Source organism: Callorhinus ursinus, unplaced genomic scaffold, assembly GCF_003265705.2.
Source record: "Callorhinus ursinus isolate GAN/ISIS: 27379988/994484 unplaced genomic scaffold, GSC_fseal_2.0 scaffold16, whole genome shotgun sequence".
Lineage (NCBI taxonomy): Eukaryota > Metazoa > Chordata > Mammalia > Carnivora > Otariidae > Callorhinus > Callorhinus ursinus.
In genome coordinates, this window is record NW_027397078.1 from 4,984,048 (window position 1) to 5,006,664 (window position 22,617).

At 36.2% G+C, this 22,617-nt stretch overlaps 1 protein-coding gene across 11 annotated transcripts in view; it reads right to left on the minus strand.

Annotated features, from left to right (window-relative positions):
* KDM6A (lysine demethylase 6A) overlaps positions 1-22,617 on the minus strand; it is a 209,424-nt gene that overhangs the window by 64,024 nt on the left and 122,783 nt on the right. For all 11 annotated transcript variants that reach the window (XM_025857363.2, XM_025857360.2, XM_025857365.2 and 8 more), the window contains 2 exons: positions 20,205-20,239; positions 297-390 (listed from right to left, as the gene is read on the minus strand). In XM_025857363.2, the coding sequence (XP_025713148.1) occupies positions 297-390; positions 20,205-20,239 (129 nt within the window). The remainder of the gene's footprint in view (positions 1-296; positions 391-20,204; positions 20,240-22,617) is intronic.

Genomic DNA, 22,617 nt, shown 5'->3' on the forward strand with positions numbered 1-22,617 from the left:
TCATTCAGTGCTAAGCGTATCTGGCACAAAGGAAGTATTCAACCCCCTTCACCCATAGGTTAAGTACTAGAGAATAATTCTGAGAATTTAAAAGGACTAGCTACACTGAAGAACTGAAATGAGATGGACAATGCTTGGCAAAAGGTGGAAATATTCTCGATTCAGATTAATTCTATCAAGTCTGGGTAGAAGAAGGAAAAAGAACAGAATACATGAGCCACATATGTGCCATCCCTGACATGTAAAAATCATAAAGAGAAATACTTATAATACACTAAATGTACACTATTACATACCTAACTGTTGTAAGACAGTTGCCTTTACTTGTGCAGAAAGGTTTTCCGTCTGCAAAAGTTGTTCATAAGCTTCCTTTGCAGAATGATACTTCCTCTAAAAAGCAGAAAAAAAGAGATTTAAAGAAAAATAAAATTGGTATCTTTGAAGAATTAGCTCATATATTAAGATTTACTACATAATACTAAAAAAGAAAAAAGATTTACTATATAATCCTGATACTTCAGCGTATTTCTTACAGCCAACTGAAAGAAGAAAGTGCTAATTCCTTACGGAATGTTCCTTTAACACTAGACCGTTGTGGATAATAGGTCCATGTTTCAGAGTAACTAATACCAGTAAACATTCAATACAATAAAGTATTAAAATATGCCCTTTTAAGAATTTGCCAAATCTCAATTGTTAAAATCATCTCAACTTATTTAATAACAAATAATTTCATCTTTATTATGTAACACTGATGAAGCTAGAGAAATATTCTACCTCCAAGTGCATAATCTCTGTACCTAGAAACACCCAGTTCCCAAGCAACTTAATATAAACAACGGAGTATACACCAAAAATGTTTTTAAAAATCTAAGTGCAAAATTAGTTAAAATCTAAGTTTAAAGGTACTGGTATATATCCTATGGAAAAAATTTATAATATGTATGACTTTAAAGATACCAAACCTCCTGTACTTACAGAGTAACAGCGTTCACAACACTTAAGGTTCCATAGGCAAATCTCTAAATGAAACCATTTACCCAAAGTCCCCTCCCCCAAGTGACAGAAACCCATTATTGCTACAGTTATAAAGCTTCAGGCAGCTCCTCCAAGAAAAAGGGGAAGGGGGGAAAAGGGTAAGTCATCAAAAGAAAACCTCCTAAATATTACCTTTAAAACATACTCAGCAGAACAATGGATTGAAGTGGCTTTTATTCATTATCAGCAATAGTCCATAGCTGCCTGAGCAAACAAATTCTTCTCAAAAAAAAAAAAAAATTGGTAGGGGAGCGCCTGGGTGGCTCAGTTGGTTGTCTGCCTTTGGCTCAGGTCATGATCCCAGAGTTCTGGGATCGAGTCCCACCCTGGGCTCCTTGCTCAGCAAGGAGTCTGCTTCTCCCTCTCCCTCTGCCTCCCCCCCCACCCCAGCTGGCTTGTGCTCTCTCTCCCTCTCACTCACCCTCTCTCTCTCAAATAAAATCTTATAAAAATAAATAAAAATTAAAAAAAAAAACCATAGGTACATATACAAAACTAGCTATAGGATCCTCAGGCAAATGACTAAAACTACGATTCAACATCCATAAAACAGAGCTAATACCCAATCTTTCTATCTGGAGTTGTTCTAAGGATCAAATGAGATAAGCTAAGAGCTAGAGAAACAAATAAGGTGCTACTTGAATACAGTATGTGAACACAGTAAAGATCTGAAAGAACTGGCCATTAAGATTAACAGAAGTTACTACATAAACTTTTACTCATCAGTTAAATTAGTTCCCCCTAACTATTAATCTGATCCCAAAAAGTTTAGACAATTAATACAAGGTAAGGACCAAATTATCCAACTCAATTCCTTCAAATGATATGCTAAAACATACTTCCAAACACAAGTAATAATAATAATAATAAAAAGACAACATACTTGAAAAACTGGTTGCATCACACTGAGAAACATAAACTTGGATTTCTACTTCTTATCATACACAGGCAGGGAAGCATATGAGAGAAAAAATGTAGGAGAGGATGCCTGGGTGGCTCAGTTGGTTAAGCGGCTGCCTTCAGCTCAGGTCATGATCCCAGGGTCCTGGGATTGAGTCCCGCATCGGGCTCCTTGCTTAGCAGGGAGCCTGCTTCTCCCTCTGCCTGCAGTTCCCCCTGCTTGTGCTCTCACTCACTCTCTCTCGCCTATGCTCTCTCTAGCAAATAAATAAATAAAATCTAAAAAAAAAAAAAGGAGAATATTCCCTTGAGATGGGAATGAATTTCTTTGACATGGCCAAAAACAATACAAATCATAAGGAAAAGTAAAGATCTGATTTGAAACACAAAGCAGAAAAATAGGCAATGGACACAAAAACCAACACATAAAAGGTGAAAAACATGTGAGCAAGTGTTTATCTCTAGAAATCAGAAAATACAAGTTTAAATGAGATACCACCACCTACCCATCAGATTGGCAAAACAAGAAAGTTGAGTAATCCAAGTCTTTTGGGGATGTGAGTAAAGAAAATCACTCATGCCCTGCTGGAAGGGGAATCATTCATGAAATCAGGTATGCAAACGCACTACAATCCAGCAAAGCTCACTCTTGGGAACACAGATGCCAAAGAAACCTTTCCACGGGTAATGTTCTAAAATGGTACTGTTTACAGTATCAGGAACTGGGGTCAACCTAGGTCTATGTCACTAGGGAGTGAAAACATAAAATATGATGGATGCTTATACTAGAACAGTAAGCAGCAATTACATATGGCGTATGAAAAGCAACATGAGTTTAAAGGTGTTTAGTAAAAAGCGTTGCTTCTGATAATGTTGGAGTAGCTGTTCCACAGGAACTTTCAGTTACAGATAAAATATAAGTCAACTATCAGAAAGCCTAGGGTGCCTGGGTGGCTCAGTCGTTAAGTGTCTACCTTCGGCTCAGGTCATGATCCCAGGGTCCTGGGATTGAGTACCGCATCGGGCTCCCTGCTCAGCAGGAAGCCTGCTTCTCCCTCTCCCACTCCCCCTGCTTGTGTTCCCTCTCTTGCTATCTCTCTCTGTCAAATAAATAAATAAAATCTTAAAAAAAAAAAAAAAAAACTATCAGAAAGCCTAGGGAGAAACCAAATCAGGCTAAAACCACCCCTAAGAAAAGGCAATGGCACTGGATGAGTTACCCCTTTTACTAGGATTTTCACCTGAGAGCAGAGCAGGCCTTAACTGGTGCCTGGTTGGCTAGAATGCAAAAGAAATGAGCAATCTCACTAGCCTGAAGAATCAGAGGACACATTTTGAAGCTATCACAAGGGCTAGAAGTGAGGGGAGAAATCCCAGGGAGGAGAGAGTGAAAGAAAGAGAGCACCAAATTCTGCAATTAAACTCTGCCTAAATCTCTTGTTGACTGCTGAACTATGCATGTACACGGCAGATGTCCAGGAGCCTAAAAGAACCAGAGAGAGATTTCAGCCACTGTCAGCTACAGGGGTGTCCACATTTAGAGTGTGCCTTGAGCAGAATTAACTGGTTTATGTAAAACAAAAAAGATCAATCTTCAGAAAAATATAACAAAGTCACTCCACAATGTATTATTCATGACAGCCAGGATAAAATTACCAGACTTATAAAGAATGAGGAAGATTTTACTCACATTCAAAAGAAAAGGGAATTAATGAAAATAAACCATGAAATTAGATGATGAAATTTGTAAATAATTTTAAGGCAGCCATTTTAACAATTCAAAAATAGTAAGAAAAAGAGAACCATAATGAGTGAATGGGTAAGAAATTAGAGCATGGAAAGAAACCCAAAAATTCTAAAACTGAAAAATATCTGAAATTTAAAAAATAAATCACTGGATAGATTGAATAGCAGACTGGAAACTTAAAAATAAAAGCCATCCAAAGATAAATGAGACAGTAACAGTCTACCATACATGTAACTGGAGTCCAAGAAGAAGGGAGAGAGAATGGGGCAGTAAAGATAGAACGGCTGAGAGCTTTCCAGAACTGATGAAAGATAACAAATCCCACATCCAAAAGACTAAGAAAACCACAAAAGAAAAAAAAAACAATCCCTGGGCACTTCACAAACTCTTAAAAACCAAATGGAAAGAGAACTTTGAAAACAGCCAGAGAAAAACAACAAAATACAAAGGATACAAGAATGACAGCCAAATTAAATATAATGGACTAGACATTCCAAACAAAAAAGGCATGTCCAGAAAAGATTTAGGAAAAGAGCCAAAAATATACCCTAAGAGATGCACTTTACATATAAACACACAAGAAGGTTGAAATAAAAGGATGAAAAAGATACCATGCAAACAACTAAGCATTAGAAAGCTGAAGTGATCAGATTCAGATCAGATTAAGTAGGCTTCAAGGCAAAGATTATTACCAGAGATAAAAATAAAAATCTTCACAATGATAAAGAACATCAGGACATAACAGTAACATAACAATAAAAGAGCTTCAAAATACATGAAAAAACTGACAGAATTAACAATGATAAAATACTATTAATTAATCTACATAATTTCTTCCAATTTCACCAACTCTCCAACTAATGTCCTTTTTCTGGTCCAAAATATAATCCAAGAACCCATACTATGTTCAGGTAGCACGTCCCTTTATTCTCCTCCAATCTGGAACAGATCCTCACTTTTTTTATTTTCAGTACTTCGACACTTATAAATAAAAAGTACTGGCTAGTTACTTTGAAGAATGTCCTTTGGAAATTAGTTAAGTACCACCTTGTGGGGACATACTCATCATTCCTCAATTCATTCACTAACTGAAATACTACATAAGAAAAAAGTGTCCCCTTTCTTCCATTTATTTGCCATTTATATTCACAATTTGTATTATCACAATTCATTTATAAATGAATACAAATAAATTCAAATATAAATATACGAATTCATTTATATTCATTTATAGAATTTATATAGAATTATTCATTTCGGTATGAGCTAAAACATTTTATTCTGTATTTTATATTTCATTATTATATTTGGTTTCTAAACTTGTGTCAGATTTGCTGATTAGAAACCCCATCCCCTCAAAAGTTGACTCCTGTGTTTTTTCCACATGCCCTCATCATTTTTTGAGTACTTCCTTACTTTGTGGCACCACGAAATGTTCTAGAGCTCATCTTGTAATTTCCTTGCCTAAGCCCTGGAATCACCCACTTCTCCCCAAGAATCCCTGGTTCCTTTTATATTTAAGGATAGTACTTAGAAACAAAGATCTGGGTGCTAATGTATTCACTACTGCAGAGATGGGTCATTGCCTCCAGGCCCTCCCAGCAAACAGAGCTAGAAAACATATTTATGTGTACACACACACACACACACACCCCTGTATTTCTATCCAACTACCCATAACCCTAAATAACCATATATTCATATTGATACCACCGATTACAATCCAACACGAGTTCAGTCTTGCCTTTACTTTCCTTATTTGTAAGTTCTGACAGTGAAAAACCTGGCTCTCATTATCCACAATACGTTTACTTATTTGCTTATTCCTAATATTCACATAAAGTAGTTACAGAATTCCTACTCCATACCACTGTGAGAAAGTAATTGTAGTGCGGGATTTGTTTACAGTTCTTGTCTCCAGCTTTAGACTATAATCAAAATACTATTCTCTAAAGTTACTTAGGTTAGTTCTTTTCATATCCATCCCTCCACTATACTTATGTTATTCATTAGGTAAGTTCATTTGTTACTGTCTGCATTCTATTTTGGGCTAACTCACATCCTTGTTGGTCTCAATTATTCAACTAATTTTGGGGTAGGTTCTAAGAGTTAGAGCTATATAAAGTATACACTCAAGAAAATCCACTTCTTTTCATCCCTATTACCCCATTCACAACAACTGCCGGTAGGTAACCAACCTCATTTGTTTCTGGTTTATCCATTCAGTATTGCTTCTGCACATGTGTACTTTCTTTCACAAAGGGTTGTATATTATACTCTTTTACACTCTGCATTTTTTTCTTAGCAGTACATTCTGGAAATCAATCCACGTAGTGATCCACATAGTTCTTCCTCATACTTTGCTACATGCAACTCCACTACCTGAATGTCCCATAGTTTATATGACCATTCTCCTATGAATGGGCATTTAAGTTGTTTCCAATATTTTGTAATTGCAAACAATGCTCTAATCGATATCCTTGTGCCTATATATTTTCATAGTTTTGGAGGTATACTTTCAAGGTAAATTTCTAGATGTGGGGCTGATGAGTCAAAGGGTAAGTGCATATACAGCTTTGTTAGATTACTGTCAAATTCTGATCCAGATGGGTTGTACCAGTTTGTATTATCACAATACATGAGAGTGCCTGTTTCCCCATAGCCACTTATTATTTTTGCCAATCTGATATGTGAGAATTCTATTTCAGTGTTGCTTTAATTTGCATTTCTGAGTGAATCTGACCACTTTTCCATATGTTTAATGGCCCTGCTACATATTTTCTGTGAAATGTCTATTCATGTCTTTTTCCCCATTTTTCTATTGGCTTTTCATTCCTTTGTTCCTCAAATTTCAAGTTTGTTATATTAGGAGTATTAGCCCTTTGTCCATGGCATATGCTGCAAAGATTCTCTCCTAGTTTCATAGGTGTCCTTTGAATTTATGTTATTTTTTTCTGTCACGCAGAAATTATTTTTATATTGTTCAAATGGACTAGCTCAAAATTCAGAGGCAATGAAAAAAATGACCACAGTTAAAAAGGCTTTTCCTAAATCGAGGTTGAAGAGGAGTTCATGTTCACTTCTAGTACTTGTACAGTATTTTTTACATTTCACGCTAATTCATTTCTAGTTTATTCTTTTGAATAGCTTGAGACATGGGTCTAATTTTATCCTTTTCCAAATGGCTACCCAGCTGTCCTAAAACCATGCATGAATAATCCACCTTAACCCCAGGAATTTAAGATATTACCCTTTATCAAACATTTTATTTCTCTATGTACTTGATCTATTCCTGTTCTTTCTATGATATTCCACTGGTCCGTCTACTCACATGCCAGACAACACTTTGAATTATATAGGCATTACTGTGTCTCTATTTAGTAGAGTTAGTAAAATCTGTACAATTTCCCCCCATTGTTTTCCTGGTTATTCTAGCGTGTTACCAACTTATCTAAGTCCTTAAAAAGTTTGTTAGTAAAAGAAGAAGAAGATAGCAGGAGGGGAAGAATGAAGGGGAGTAAGTCGGAGGGGGAGACAAACCATGAGAGATGATGGACTCTGAAAAACAAACTGAGGGTTCTAGAGGGGAGGGGGTGGGGGGATGGGTTAGCCTGGTGATGGGTATTAAAGAGGGCACATTCTGTGTGGAGCACTGGGTGTTATGCACAAACAATGAACCATGGAACACTACATCAAAAACTAATGATGTAATGTATGGTGATTAACATAACAATAAAAAATTTAAAAAAAGTTTGTTAGTAGTTTTTACTGATGTTTGTGCTCCATTTATAAAGTAACTTAGGGAAAATCAGTATCTTTACATTGCTGAGTCACAGTATCTCTTTTAAATTTATTACCAAGTAATTACTGATACTCAAATGGGTATCTTTTTAATATTATGCTCTTTGATTATTGTTGTTGAAGGTTAATTTCTATATGGTAATCTGTGCTTCTAATTGATTTTTCTTCTCTGACTGCAATGGCTAATACCTATAGTACAATGATGAGGAGTAATAGAGATAGTGGGAATCTCTGCTTTGCTCCTAATTTTTGTGAAAATGTCTCTAGTGTATCCCCTAAGTAAGATACTAATGTATATGAATCTTACCATGATAAAATCTGGGGACTAAAGTACATGAATCTTACCATGATAAAAAAAGTAACCCTCAGTTCCTATGTCCAACTTGGATGAGTTTTTTATCAGGAATGGGCGCTGAATTTGTCAAAGGTTTCTCTTCAGCACCTATGGTGATAACAATCTGATTTTATCTTTAGTTCTATTAGGATGCCTGATACTTATGGATTTCCATTTAATACTCAATCTTGCATTCCTGGAAAGAATACCACTTGGTATATTATTTGCTCAATGAGGTAACGATTTTGTTTGCTAAATTTTTATTTAGTACTTTTACACAAATATTCATTACTGATATTGGTCCGTATATTGCTTCCTTTTTATCCTATTTTTATCAGGTACATTTGCTCCAAATGGGGAAATGGGTAAAAACAGTATTATGGTTCCTCAAAAAATTAAACATAGAATTATCATAAAGATCCAGTAATTTCACTTCTAGTTACATATCAAAAAGAATTAAAAGCAGGGATTCAAACAGGTATTTGCATACTCATGGTCACAGCTGCATTATCAATAGCCAAAAGGTGGAAGCCACACAAGTGTCCACCAATAGATGAATGGATAAACAAAATGTATTGTGTATATACAACAATGAAATATTATTAAGCCTTAAAGAAGAGTTAAAGCTTTCATACATTCTATAACACATACAAACCTTAAAGACATTATGCTAAATGAAATATACCAGGCACAAAAAGAAATACTATATGATTCCACTTACATGAAGTAGTTAAACTCATAGAGACAGAAAGTAGAATAGTGATTGCCAGGGGCTGGGTGGAGGGAGGAATGAGAACTTATTATTGAATGGGTACAGAGATTCAGTCTGGGATAACGAAAAAGTTCTGGAGAGGAATGGTAGTGACAGTTGCGCAATGTGAATGTACGTAATGACATGGTACACTTAAAAATGGCTAAAATAGTAAAATTTATGTCAGATATATTTTACAATTTAAAAAAAGAAGATATGAAAGCACTATGATCTGTAGTTAAATTTTTAGAATCAGGGATTTTGTTTCCATTATATTTTTAAAATACGCCTTTTATTAAAAAAAAGAAAAGGAAAGGGGAAAGGAAAAGGAAAGGGGAAAGGAAGGCAGGGAAAGGTTTTTCATTTCCAATGCTCTGGAACAATCTATAAAGTATTAGAATTATCAGGTCTTTAAAGGCTTGGTAGAATTCCCCTCTAAAACCATCTGGCCATGGTGCTTTCTATTGGGCATTACTTAATTTTCCCTATTTCTTTTACAGAAATTGACTTTTTATAATTTTCTAATGAGGTCAGTTTTGCTAATCTGTATTTCCCTGGGAAGAAGTCCGTTTCATTAAATTTTCAAATTCATTTACATAGAGGTCTGCTTAGTAGTCTTGTATTACAGTTCTAATTTCTTCTGTTTTCATGGTTACCTTATTTTGTGTATGTGCTTTCTCTTTTATTCCTTTGATCAAGTTACCTAGTAGATTATCTATTTTGTTAATTTTTTCAGAGAACTAAGGTTTTGACCTATTAATTACGTCTACTGTTTTGCTTACTTCTCACAAAATTAATTTCTTTAAAAAAAAAAATCTTTCTTCCTTCCTCACAATACTGTTAGTTTTCCTTACACTGATTTTTGTTTTGGTAACAGATTTCCTTGCATTGAATCATCCCTGAATTCATGAAATAAACCCTACATATTCATGGCATACTTACTGCATCTTTAAATACCAACTGGAATTTCTCTTTCTTCAGAATTTTTGGATTTCTATAATACACATAAAGTGAAACCAATCTACAATGTTTTGGAAATAAACTAATGCTGGATAGTTAGAAGAGAAGGTTAAAAATGAAACTAACAATTCTTATAAACAGTGTTATTCATGACAATATTATTTTAACTATCCCTCAAGGAAAAAATAGTTATATTAGTTACACTACACCTATGCAAAGGGATATAATACAGCTCTACATGTACTGATATGGAATGATTTCCAAAATATCATAATAACTTAAAGAAACAATTTAAGCAAGGTCAAGTGATAACACACATAATTAGCTAATGTTTCAATAAAATAAAGAAAAATGAGTATACATGCAAACACATTTATAAATGGATTTGCTTATACATACATGGATTTCTCTGGAAAGATATGAAATGGGGAGGAGAGGAATAGGTTGGGGAGAGGAACAGGTTGTTACAGAAAAGGAATAAGGAGGATACTTCACTGTGTATTCTTTCAAGCACTTTCATTTTGGGTTATCTATTAAAAAATAAGTAATGCTTTAATAACAAAATTAAAGGGAAAATTCTGTATCTTTCATCTTTAAAGGCTAATTAAAAATTTAGATGACAAATTGTTCAAGTTATTTCATTAAATTCAAGGAAAAGGCCAACAATTACTACTACTACTACTACTACTACTATTATTAGAAAAAAGTGGTTCTAGAGTCTCAGCTAATAAAATGGGAGAGGTAAATTAAATAACTGATAGAGGACTTCCCTCAAAGATGGCCGGAAAGTAGGAGGAAAATACATAACTATCAAATCATCCTAAGTGCCCCATATATCAACCTGAAGACTGGCAGAACAAACACCACAACTAAAGGTACATCTGTACAGATGAGGTAACACTGAAGAAGGAGAAAGTGTGAAGATGTGGTTCAGGTGAGAAACCGATATTGGCTGCTGCAGAGTGGGAGAGCTGTGGTCAGAAAGAAGGGCAAGAGAGTAAAAGGGGCACACGGGAATGCCCAAGGAAAATATTTCCCATTGCCACTGGCTTGGAAAACGAGAGGAGCTGAATTTCATGAGATCTTGCAACCAGAGGGGCTTAAACCCGAAGTTTAAAGTATCAGTGGACTGGGCTGGGCTCTGGGAGAGTCCAGAGGTATAGGGTGCTCTTAGAGAAAAGTCAGACAAACAACCCAGAGACACACAGCATGGAAACAATGATCTGAAGAGTGCCTGGGGCAAACAATGGGGAAATCAGCTCTTCTCAGAGCATGCACAGGAGAGGCAGCATTCAAGAAGAGACCTCTCTGGAAACAAAGTAGCTGGCTGGCACCATTTCACTTCCCCACCACTCAGCATAAGAACAAAGCCACTATCAGGAACCAGTTCAACTCAGACACTGGCTGCCTAAATTACTTACACTAAGCCCCACCCCCCCACACACTCTGGTGGAACTGCCCCTTCTCAGTCATGCTTACCTCAGTCCCAGGGGCATGGGCCCCTCCCCCAGAAGACCAGCACAAACCCCTGCCCACACTACATGTCCCGACCAGAAAGTTCTGTAGGGCCTCAGTTTCAGTGGAGGTGATGAGAGGTCTCATTTCAGAAGCAGACCAGAGCACAACTAGTTAAAACTTGCCAAATTCAGGCCAGGGACCAAAACTGCCCAGGACAGGCAAAGAGAACCTCCGCAGATGACTTGCCTGAAGGATAGAGCAGCCAGAACACAACAGCAGAGTGCAAACAGCCAGAGACACTCCCTGAAGCGCCAGGCTCTGGACACTACATGACCTCTTCTTCATAAAGCCATTACTTTCAGGAGCAAGAGACACAACTGGCTTTTCTAATACAGAGAAGGCGGCAGGACTTAGACAAAATGAGAAGACAGAGGAATTTATCCCAAATGAAAGAACAAGATAAGGACATGGCCAGAGATCTAGGCAGAACAGATATAAGTAACAGAAGTAATGGAGAACTTAAATCAATGATCATAAGGATACTCACTGAACTTGAGAAAAGAATGGAAGATATCAGTGAGACCCTTACCACAGAAATAAAAAAGTTACAAAAGAATCAGAGATGAAGAGTACAATAAGTGAGATTAGAAACAGGCTTCATGCAATTGAACAGCAGGCTGGAAGAAGCAAAGGAGTGAACTAATGTCCGAGAAGACAAAGTAAAGGAAAGCAATGAAGCTGAACAAAAGAGAGAAAGAAGAATACACAAAACGAGAATAGACTTAGGGAACTCAGTTACTCCATCAAACACAGTAACATTTGTATTACAGGAATCCCACACAAAGAGAGAGAAAAGAGGGCAGAAAACTTATTTGAAGAAATAATAGTTGAAAACTTCCCTAATCTGGGGAAGGAAACAGATATCCAGATCAAGGAGGCACAGAGAAGTCCCACCCAAATCAACAAAAGCAGACCCACACCAAAAAACATTATAATTAAACTGGCAAAGTGTAGTAATAAGGAAAAATATTTAAAAGCAGCAAGACAAAAGAAGATAGTTACTTATAACAGAAAACCCGTAAGGCTATCAGCTCATTTTTCAGCAGAAAAGTCTCCAAGTCAGAAAGGATTCACAGGATATATTCAAAGTACTGAGTGGGAAAAATGTGCAGCCAAGAATACTCTATCCAGCAAGGCTAACATTCAGAATAGAAGGAGAGATAAAGAGTTTCACAGACAAAAACTAAAGGAGTTTGTGACCACTAAGCCAGCCCTGCAAAAAATACTAAATGGGGACTCTGTGAGTGGAAAAGAAACACCAAAAGTGACAGTGTGAAAGTAGGAAACCGAAAAGCAGTAAAAATTAATATTTCTATCTAAAAATCAGCCAAGGAACACACAAAATAAAAGGATGTAAAATGACAACATATACCTAAAACATAGGGAGGATAGGAGTAAAGAATGGGTTCAAACTTAAACAACCATCAACTTAATATACACTACTATAAGTAGATGATGTTATATACAAACCTAGTGGTAAATACAAATCAAAGAATAATAATAGATATGCAAAGAATAAAGAGAAAGAAATCCAAATAAGTCACTAAAGAAAACCAGCAAGCCATGAAAGAATGATAAGGATCAGAGAAAATCTCCAGAAACAACCACAAGTAATAAAATGGCAATAAATACATATCAATAATTACTTTGAATGAAAATGGAATAAATGGTCCAATCAAAAGACAAAGGGTAACAGAATGGATTAAAAAAAAAAACAAGATCTGTCTATATGCTGCCTACAAGAAACTCGTTTTAGACCTAAAGACACAGGCAGATTGAAAGCGAAGGGACAGAAAAACATTTATCATGCAAATGGTTGTCAAAAGAAAGCCTGAGTAGCAATACTTACATGGAACAAATTAGACTTTGACAAAGACTGTAGTAAGAGGCAAAGACAGACACTTTATAATCATAAAGGGAACAATCCAAAAAGAAGATACAATTGTAAATATCTATGCACCCCACATGGGAGCACGCAAATATGTAATACAATAACAAACAGAAAGGAACTAATCCATAATCATACAATAATAGTAGGGGGCTTTAACACCCCACTTACATCAATGAACAGATCATCTGAACAGAAAATGAAGAAGGAAACGATGGACAAGATGGATTTAACAGATATATTCCGAGCCTTCCATCCTGAAACAGCAGAATAAACATTCTTTTCAAGTGCACGGGGGGTATTTTCCAGAACAGGTTATGAATTAGGCCACAAAACAGGACTCAACAAATTCAAGAAGATCAAAATCATACCATGCCCCTTTTCTGACCACAACGCTATGAAACTAGAAGTCAACCACAGGAAAAAATCCGCAAAGACCACCAATATACGGAGGTTAAATAACATGATACTAAATAATGAATGGGTCAACCAGGATATCAAAGAAATAAAAAATATATGGAAGCAAATGAAAATAAAACAAAGAAGTCCAAAACCTTTGGGATGCAGCAAAAGTGGGTTCTAAGAGGGAAGTATATAGCAATACAGGCCTACTTCAAGAAGCAAGAAAAGTCTCAAATAACCTAACCTTACACTTAAAGGAGCTACATAAATAACATTAATGAAGCCTAAAGACAGCAGACAGAAGGAAATAATAAATATTAGAGCAGAAATAAATGATATATAAATGAAAAAACAAGAGATCAATGAAATTAGGAGCTGCTTCTTGGAAAAAATTAATTGATACACCTCTAGCCAGACTTATCAAAAAGAAAAAAGACCTAAATAAAATCACAAATGAGACAGAGAAATAACAACCAACACCACAGAAATACAAACAATTTTAATATTATTATGAAAAACTATATGCCAACAAACTGGACAACCTAGAAGAAATGGATAAATTTCCTAGAAATATATAAATTACCAAAACTAAAACTAAAAATTTGCACAAACTGATAACCAGCAAAGAAACAGAATCATAATCAAAAAACTCCCAACAAAGAAAAGTCCAGAACCGGAAGACTTCACAGGTGAATTCTACCAAACATTTAAAGAGTTAATATCTATTCCTCCTCAAACAATTCCAAAAAAATAGAAAAGGAAGGAAAACTTCCACATTCATTCTATGAGGCCAGCATTACCTAGATACCAAAACCAGATAAAGACACACACAAAAGAGAAATACAGGCCAATATCTCTGATGAACACAGTTGTAAAAATCCTTAACAAAATACTAGTGAACCAAATCCAACAACACATTAAAAAAATCATTCACCAAGATCAAGTGGGATTTATTCCTGGGTTGCAAGGGTGGTTCAATATTTGCAAATCAGTCAACGTGATACATCAATGAACAAGAGAAAACAAAAGAACCACATGATCACTTCAAAAGACACAGAAAAAGCATTTGATAAAGTACAACATCCATCCATGATAAAAACCCTTAAAAAAGCAGGTTTAGAGGGAATACCCCAACATAATAAAGGCCATATATGAAAAAACCCACATTTAACATCATCCTAAATGGGGAAAAACTGAGAGCTTCACTTCTACAATCAGGAATAAGACAGGAATGTCCACTCTCACCACTTTTATTCAACATGGTACTGGAAGTCTTAGTCACAGGAACCAGACAACAAAAATAAATAAAAGGTATCCAAATTGGCAAGGAAGAAGTCAAACTTTCACTATTTGCAGATGACCTGATATAATATGTAGAAAACCCAAAAGACTCCACCAAAAAACTGCGCTGGAATTGATAAATTCAGTAGAGTTGTAGGATACTAAATCAATGTACAGAAATCTGTTGCATTTCTATACAACAACGAAGCAGAAGAAAGAGAAATTGAGGAATCAATCCCATTTACGATTGCACCAAAAACCACAAGATACCTAGGGGTATAAACCTAACCAAAGAGGTGAAAGACCTGTACTCTGAAAACTATAAACCACTAATGAAAGAAACTGAAGATGACACAAAGAAATGGAAAGACATTCCATGCTCATGTATTGGGAGAACAAAAACTGTTAAAATGCCTGTATTACCCAAAGCAATCCACACAATTAAAGCAATCCCTATCAAAATGCCAGCACTATTCCACAGAGAGCTAGAACAAACAATCCTAAAATTTGCATGGAACCACAAAACACCCTAAATAACCAAAGCAACCTTGAAAAAGAAAAGCAAGAGGCATCACAGTTAGAGACTTCAAGCTATAGTACAAAACTTCAGTAATCAAAACACTACGGTACTGGCACAAAAATAGACACACAGATCAATGAAACAGAACAGAAAACCCAGAAATGAACCTACAGTTATATGGCCAATTAATCTTCAACAAAGCAAGAAAGAATAGCCAATGACTGTCTCTTCAACAAATGGTATTGGGAAAACTGAACAACATGCAAAAGAATGAACCTGGACCATTCTCTTTCATTATACACAAAAATAAACTCAAAATGGATTAAAGACCTAAAATGAGATATGAAACCATAAAAGTCCTTGAAGAAAGCACAGGCAGTAATTTCTTTGACATCAGCCACAGCAACTTTTTTCTAGATAGGTCTCCTGAGGCGAGGGAAACAAAAGCAAAAATGAACTATTGGGACTGTATCAAAATAAAAAGCTCTGCACAGCAAAGGAAACAATCATCAAAACTAAAAGGCAACCTATGGAATGGGAGAAGATATTTGCAAAGGACATATCTGATAAAGGGTTAGTATCCAAACTATACAAAGATCTTATACAATAGCCACCCCAAACCCAAATAATCCAATTAAAACAATGTGCAGAAAACATGAATAGACATTTTTCTAATGAAGATATGCAAGTAGCCAACAGACACATGAAAAGATGCTCGACATCACTCATCATCAGGGAAATGCAAATCAAAACTACAATACCACCTCAAACCTGTCGGAATGGCTAAAACCAGTAACATGAGAAACAACAGGTGTTGGTGAGATGTGGTTAAATGGGAACCTTTTTCTTGCACTGGTGGTGGAAATGCAAACTGGTGCAGACACTGTGGAGAACAGTATGGAGGTTCCTCAACAAGTTAAAACTAGAACTACCCTACGATCTAGTAATTGCACTACTGGGTATTTACCCAAGGAATAATACGAATTCAAAGGGATACGTGCACCCCTATGTTTATAGTAACATTATCTACAATAGCCAAATTATGGAAACGGCCCAATTGTGCATCAACTGATGAATGAAGATGTGGTATATATATATTCTAGGGAATATTATTCAGTCATAAAAGAGAATGAAATCTTGCCATTTGCAACGATGTGGATGGAGCTAGAGAGTATTACGCTAAGCGAAATAAGTGAATCAGAAAAAGACAAATACCAGATGATTTCACTCATGTGGAATTTAAGAAACAAAAGAGCAAAGGGTAAAAAAAGAGAGGCAAACCAAGAAACAGACTTAACTTTAGAGAACAAACTGATGGTTACCATAAGGGAGGTGGGGGGGAATGGGTTAAATAGGTTATGGGGATTAAGGAGTGCACTTGCTGTGATGGGCACTGGGTGATGAATGGGAAGTGTTGAATCACTATATTGTATACCTGAAACTAGTATTACACCGTATGCTGACTGGAATTTAAATAAAAACATAAAAAAATAACTGATATAACTTTCCAGGAATAATTCTTAATACATTTACTTGGACATATGACATTATACAGAGGAACAAAATTAACTATACTTAGAGATGGTATGATAATATACACAGAAACCTGAGAATCTAATTTTTAAATCTAGTAAGAACAGGTGTGTGGGAGATGGCATTCCATTAAAATTATCCATACCTAAATAGAAGTACCATATCATCCAGCAATCCCACTTGTGGGTATATTTTCAAAGGAAACAAAACCATATCTCAAAACCTCAAAAAACACATCTTGAAGAGGTATCCGTATTCCCATGTTCGATGCAGCTTTACTGATAATAGCCAAGGTATGGAAACAATGTTTAAGTATCTGTCAAAAGATGGATCAAGAAAGGGGCGTCTGGGTGGCTCAGTTGGTTAAGCATCTGCCTTTGGGTCAGTTCATGATCTTGGGGTCCTGGGACTGGGCCCCACATCCAGCTCCTAGTGAGAAGTCTGCTTCTCCATCTCCCCTTCCCCCCCACTTGTGCTCTCTCTAATAAATAAAATCTTAAAAAAAGAAAGATGGCTCAAGAAAATGTGGTATATAAATATAATAGAATAGTATTACAGCCTTAAAAAGGAAGGAAAATCCTGTCATTTGCAATAACATGGATGAATGTGGAGGGCATTATGCTAAGTGAAATAAGCCAGACAGAGAAAGACAAGTACTGTTTGGTATCATGTATATACAGGATTTGGGGGGGAAGATATATAAGGTGATGGGTATGTTAATTAACTTGATGGGAGAAATCCTTTCACTATATATATGTATATCAAAATCATCACATTGGGCAGTATCTTACAATTTTGTCAATTACACTTCAATAAAGCTGAAAAATAAAATAACCCCAACCCAGATTTATGATTAAATTTAACTAAAAAATTTTTAAAGAAACAAAACAAAAAAACCCTACACCTCCATCTCTACGATAGGCCTCCTTTTTGTCTTTCGAACATAAACTCAGTACCACAACGTCATTGTAGCTGGTAACACCTCTTTATTAGAATGATCCAGCAACACACAGGCACTCCATCAGCCCCAAATGATTTTTATCACTGGCTCCTTCTCTCCATTCAGGACTCAGCCCAAATAGCTCTTGCTCAGAGAGGCCTTCCTTAACCACTCCTGTTAAAAAAGTATTCCCTCACTTTGGTCTTAATTATGGTCTTATTGTTTAATCCTGTGAAGGTAATGTGGCAACAGGGCCCTCAGGGTTTGTAAAGTGATACTAAAGTATTTCTACATTTATTAGCAGGAAGACTTTCTATATAAAGAAACTTTCACTGAACTATTTGGTTACCTAGCAGTAGCCACTAACTATATATGACTACTTAAATTTACATTTTAAAATTCCATATTCATAAATATTCATATAAATCAGCTTAAGTATAAAAAGTAACTTTCTACTGCTAGCTAGGGAGGGAGAGAGGCATTTTTGCTTTTCTCAAATTTTTACCTGAAAATGAAAACCCTTGTTATAAGTACTGGAATAGAGATTTTTCAATCTTTTCATATGCTTACAGTGTCATCTTCTGTCATCTAATAATTATATACTCTGCTTGCCATAAATTCTGTTCTTCTCATTTTGTTTTGTTTAATCTTGATGGGAACTAAAATTTACCAAATGAAAGAATTAATGGAGGGAGGGCCCTGTCCCCACAGTACCTTCACAAGATTAAAAGCTTAACACCAACAGACAACTTCTCATCAGAAACAATGAAAGCCAGAAGACAATGGAACGTAAATTTTAAAGTGATCAAATGAAATAATAAAATGGAATTCCACCACCAGTAAAAACTCTTATTAAAAATAAAGGTGAGAAGGTGCCTGGCTGGCTCAGTTGGTTAAGCATCTGCCTTCAGCTCAGGTCATGATCCCAGGGTCCTGGTTCAGAGTCCCACATCAGGCTCCCTGCTCTGCGGGGAGCCTGCCTCTGCCTCTCTGTCTCTCATGAATAAATAAATAAAATCTTTAAAAATTAAAAAAAATAAAAATAAAGGTGAGAATGGGGCGCCTGGGTGGCTCAGTGAGTTAAGCATCCAACTCTTGGTTTTGGCTCAGGTCATGATCTCTGGGTCCTGAGATCGAGCCCCACGTCAGCGTCCATGCTAGGCCTGGAGCTTGCTTCAGATTCTCTCTCCCCCCCTCTGGTCCTCCTCTCCTCTCTCTCCCCCTCCTCTCAAAACACTAAATTAAAAAAATAAAAGTGAGAAAACTTCTGCTTCAGCTAGTAACAGACCAGTAATCTCACTAAGAACTAGAAAATTTTAGGGGGAAAAAAACAGAACTTCTCATTTTGAAGGCAGCAGAAAGCTCTGAGGTAATAACAGAAGGAGTGAAGACTCCAAGGAAAGAACAACTTTGGAGAGGGAGGGGATTTCTGTAGCTGCTTTCACCCTGAGGCCTTCGCTGATTTGGCAAAAATCAGCAGTTGGCAAGAGGCTAGGATTAGCACTGGCAGGTAAAGACTCTGATCCACAAGGTGATGTAATTCTCACATGCATCTTCTCAAGGTGGATAAAATCCCTAGATTAGTAGGGTATCCAAACTTGAGTGTGCATAAATTCTTATATAGTGGGCACACATGCATGTCAGGGGGGAGGGCCTCAGCAGATGAAGGGCCCAAGAATCCAATGTTAATTTTTTCAAGCACCCCATGATAGCCCTGAAACTAAAGAGACCTTACAAAATAGATGTACAAACGTTAACAGTATTTTTTTCCCCAAAAAGTGGTTATTAAATTTATGTTTCAGGTAAACCTCGATTACTTAATATTTTACTCTCATACTAACTTGTAACTGATTTGCCATCCCACAGCCAAAAATAAATGTCTGTGTTATACCTTTTATCACACAACTTAGCAAAATCTTCCACACACAAAAACAAAATGTTCTAAAATTAAACTGGGGGCGCCTGGGTGGCTCAGATGGTTAAGCGTCTGCCTTCGGCTGAGGTCATGATCCCAGGGTCCTGGGATCGAGTCCCGCATCGGGCTCCCTGCTCCTTGGGAGCCTGCTTCTCCCTCTGCTTCTCTCTCTCTCTCTCCTCCTCTGTCTCTCATGAATAAATAAATAAAATCTTTAAAAAATAAATAAATAAATAAATAAAATTAAACTGAAAAGGTTTTTTTAAGTATAGCAACCTTAAAAGAATTGAGATCAAGGGGTAACTCTAATACGCCTTTCAAATGGTGACACGTGGAAGGGATAGTTCAATTGTAAGAAAAAGTAAAACTAACAACAATGCGTTATAACAACTATCTATGAACATTTTGCAAAGAAAGTCATTCCACATCAAGAATAAGAGAAATCTTAAATCATTTAAGGCTGCAGATAGTTCAAGTTTAGAGGCAAAACATATTAAATGAAATTTCCTCATATATAGCAAGTACTGTTTCACTACACAAAATCTTGATCACATTTAATGAGTATAAAATACATGAAGGAGATAATGCCCAGAATCCCATTAAATTTTATGTATGTCTGACTTCACTTACAATGATATGGGTGATCACTTTAAGTAAGGTAAGTTAAAACACTTACCTGGGTTTCATATAAGTGGGCAATGTGAAATTGAACTGCAAAGATGATGGAAAATAAAAATCAATACCAATATAATAGTGTTTGGGGTAAATTAAGTAAGAATATAAAATGTCAAACATTAAGCACAATCTACTCTATAGAGATTTAACAATGAGACATAACTTATTTTTAATAAAACAATATACAAGCAAACACACTAAAGAACATGAACATAAGACGCCACATGTGCCACATGTATTCACTGTTGCTCACTATCAAATTTTGTCAGTGTAATATTAAAATTAACATTAAAATCTATAGCAAGTGAGTATACGCCTTACAAAGTTCAAAACTGCAAGATGAAGCAAATATAGAAAACTCCTATAATCCATGCATTTCAAAACATGGTATTTAAAAGCTGAGTTCCAAGACAATAAAATATAGTAAAGTCAATATATGATAAAAAAACATATAAAAACCAAAGAAAGCCTCTAATTCCTTATACCACATTTCATAACAACATTTATAAAGAAGTCATAAAGCAGGATGATGCTGGAAATAACACACAGAGGAAGTGAACTGTTGCATTTCTCTATCGGTTCCTCAGAATTAAGAAAAAAAAAGTCAAAAACCACTTAGAAGGCAAGAATAGTAAACAGTCCCAAGATTAACAAATATGTCTTGAAAATCAAGTAAGAATATATTTTAGCTTTTGTTTGCAGCTCTCCCTGATACCAAACCAAAGTATGAATGATCCAACAAAAGCAACAATGAACCAGGAATCAAAATTGGATTCTAGCTACTTCGATACTATAATTTTCATTCTTCAATGACAACTCTCTTTTTAATGTTCTAACTACCTGGATTTCCTAGCTGGATTTAAGCCTTTCAAATTTATATGCAAAAATGTTGGTGTGGATCTTTAAAAACAAGGTCCATAGGACTACTGTCAAGTATTCACTGCTGGATGTACCATGAACTAACTCTCTCACTGATTCCTCTAACTGTAAGATTCACCTGGGAGGCGTGTTAAAAATAGAGATTCCTGGGGCGCCTGGGTGGCTCAATCGTTATGCGTCTGCTTTGGCTCAGGTCATGATCCCAGGGTCTTGGGATCGAGCCCCATTTCCCCATTTCAGGCTCCTTGCTCAGCGGGAAGCCTGCTTCTCCCTCTCCCACTCCCCCTCCCTGTGCTCCCTCTCTCACTGTCTCTCTCTGTCAAATAAATAAATAAAATCTTTAAAAAAAAAAAAGTAGAGATTCCTGAGATTATGATTCAGTGAGCCTATGGCGTAGCCTGGAAAGTTGCCTTTTCAAATCAGTTCTGCAAGAGATTCTTATACCTGTTCTAGACTAGCATCTGGGAAGAACTAAACTAAATAACCATAAAGAATAAAACAAACAAAATATATGATGAACTTTAAAATCAAACATTTTTAGATCAAAAGTAAAACTAGGGGCGCCTGGGTGGCTCAGTCGTTAAGCGTCTGCCTTTGGCTCAGGTCATGATCCCAGAGTCCTGGGATCGAGTCCCATATAGGGCTCCCTGCTCCACGGGAAGCCTGCTTCTCCCTCTCCCATTCCCCCTGCTTGTGTTCCCTCTCTCGCTGTGTCTCTCTCTGTCAAATAAATAAAATCTTTAAAAAAAAAAAAAAGTAAAACTACATCTCTCCATAAATAATCGTTAAATATTACATGTTAACTAATCAGGGACGAGGCAAAATAAAAATATCTTTAGAAGATTACAATCAGCTTTTCGTGAAAAACACATAAAAATAACAATAAAAGTTCTACATATATAGATATCCCCTCTGCCTAGATCTGTTGAGGGCTTTTATTTTCCATTCCCCTTTTCCAACACAGCCCTCCCTTGAGATACCATTTCCAAATCTTACCTCACTACATCAATGGAAGGAGACTGGGTTACAGATTAAGAGAATGAGAAAGAGATGGAAAAATCTATGCTCATTTCCCCCGATCTACTTACTTCTCTAATAAAGGTGAGAAAGAAGAACAGAACAGCAACTAGCTAGCATCCTACCACCACCCCAAACTTCCTCCAAGCTCAGTCCCTAGGCCCTCCCTCTGTCCAGGGCTTTCCTATGCAATGAATTACTAAATACAGTGTCATCTTTTGTAGTGTGAAAATTATCACATATTTAAATTCTTAGAAGTCCTCTTCAAGAGGAACATAACCATACAACTAAGAAAAAGCTCCACTTGGCTAAGTCTCAATTAAAGCTGAAATTTTTAACAAATTCTGCTATAAAAGGTTCTGAAATTAAACTTTATTCAGAAGCTATACATTATTTTTAGAATTAAAAGAATTAATTAAATCTACAGGAAACAATTTTATCACAAGGGCCATCATATAATGAAGTCTCACATCACCACGATCCTACTTTTAAAACACCAACTGTAACTAATCCCTCTT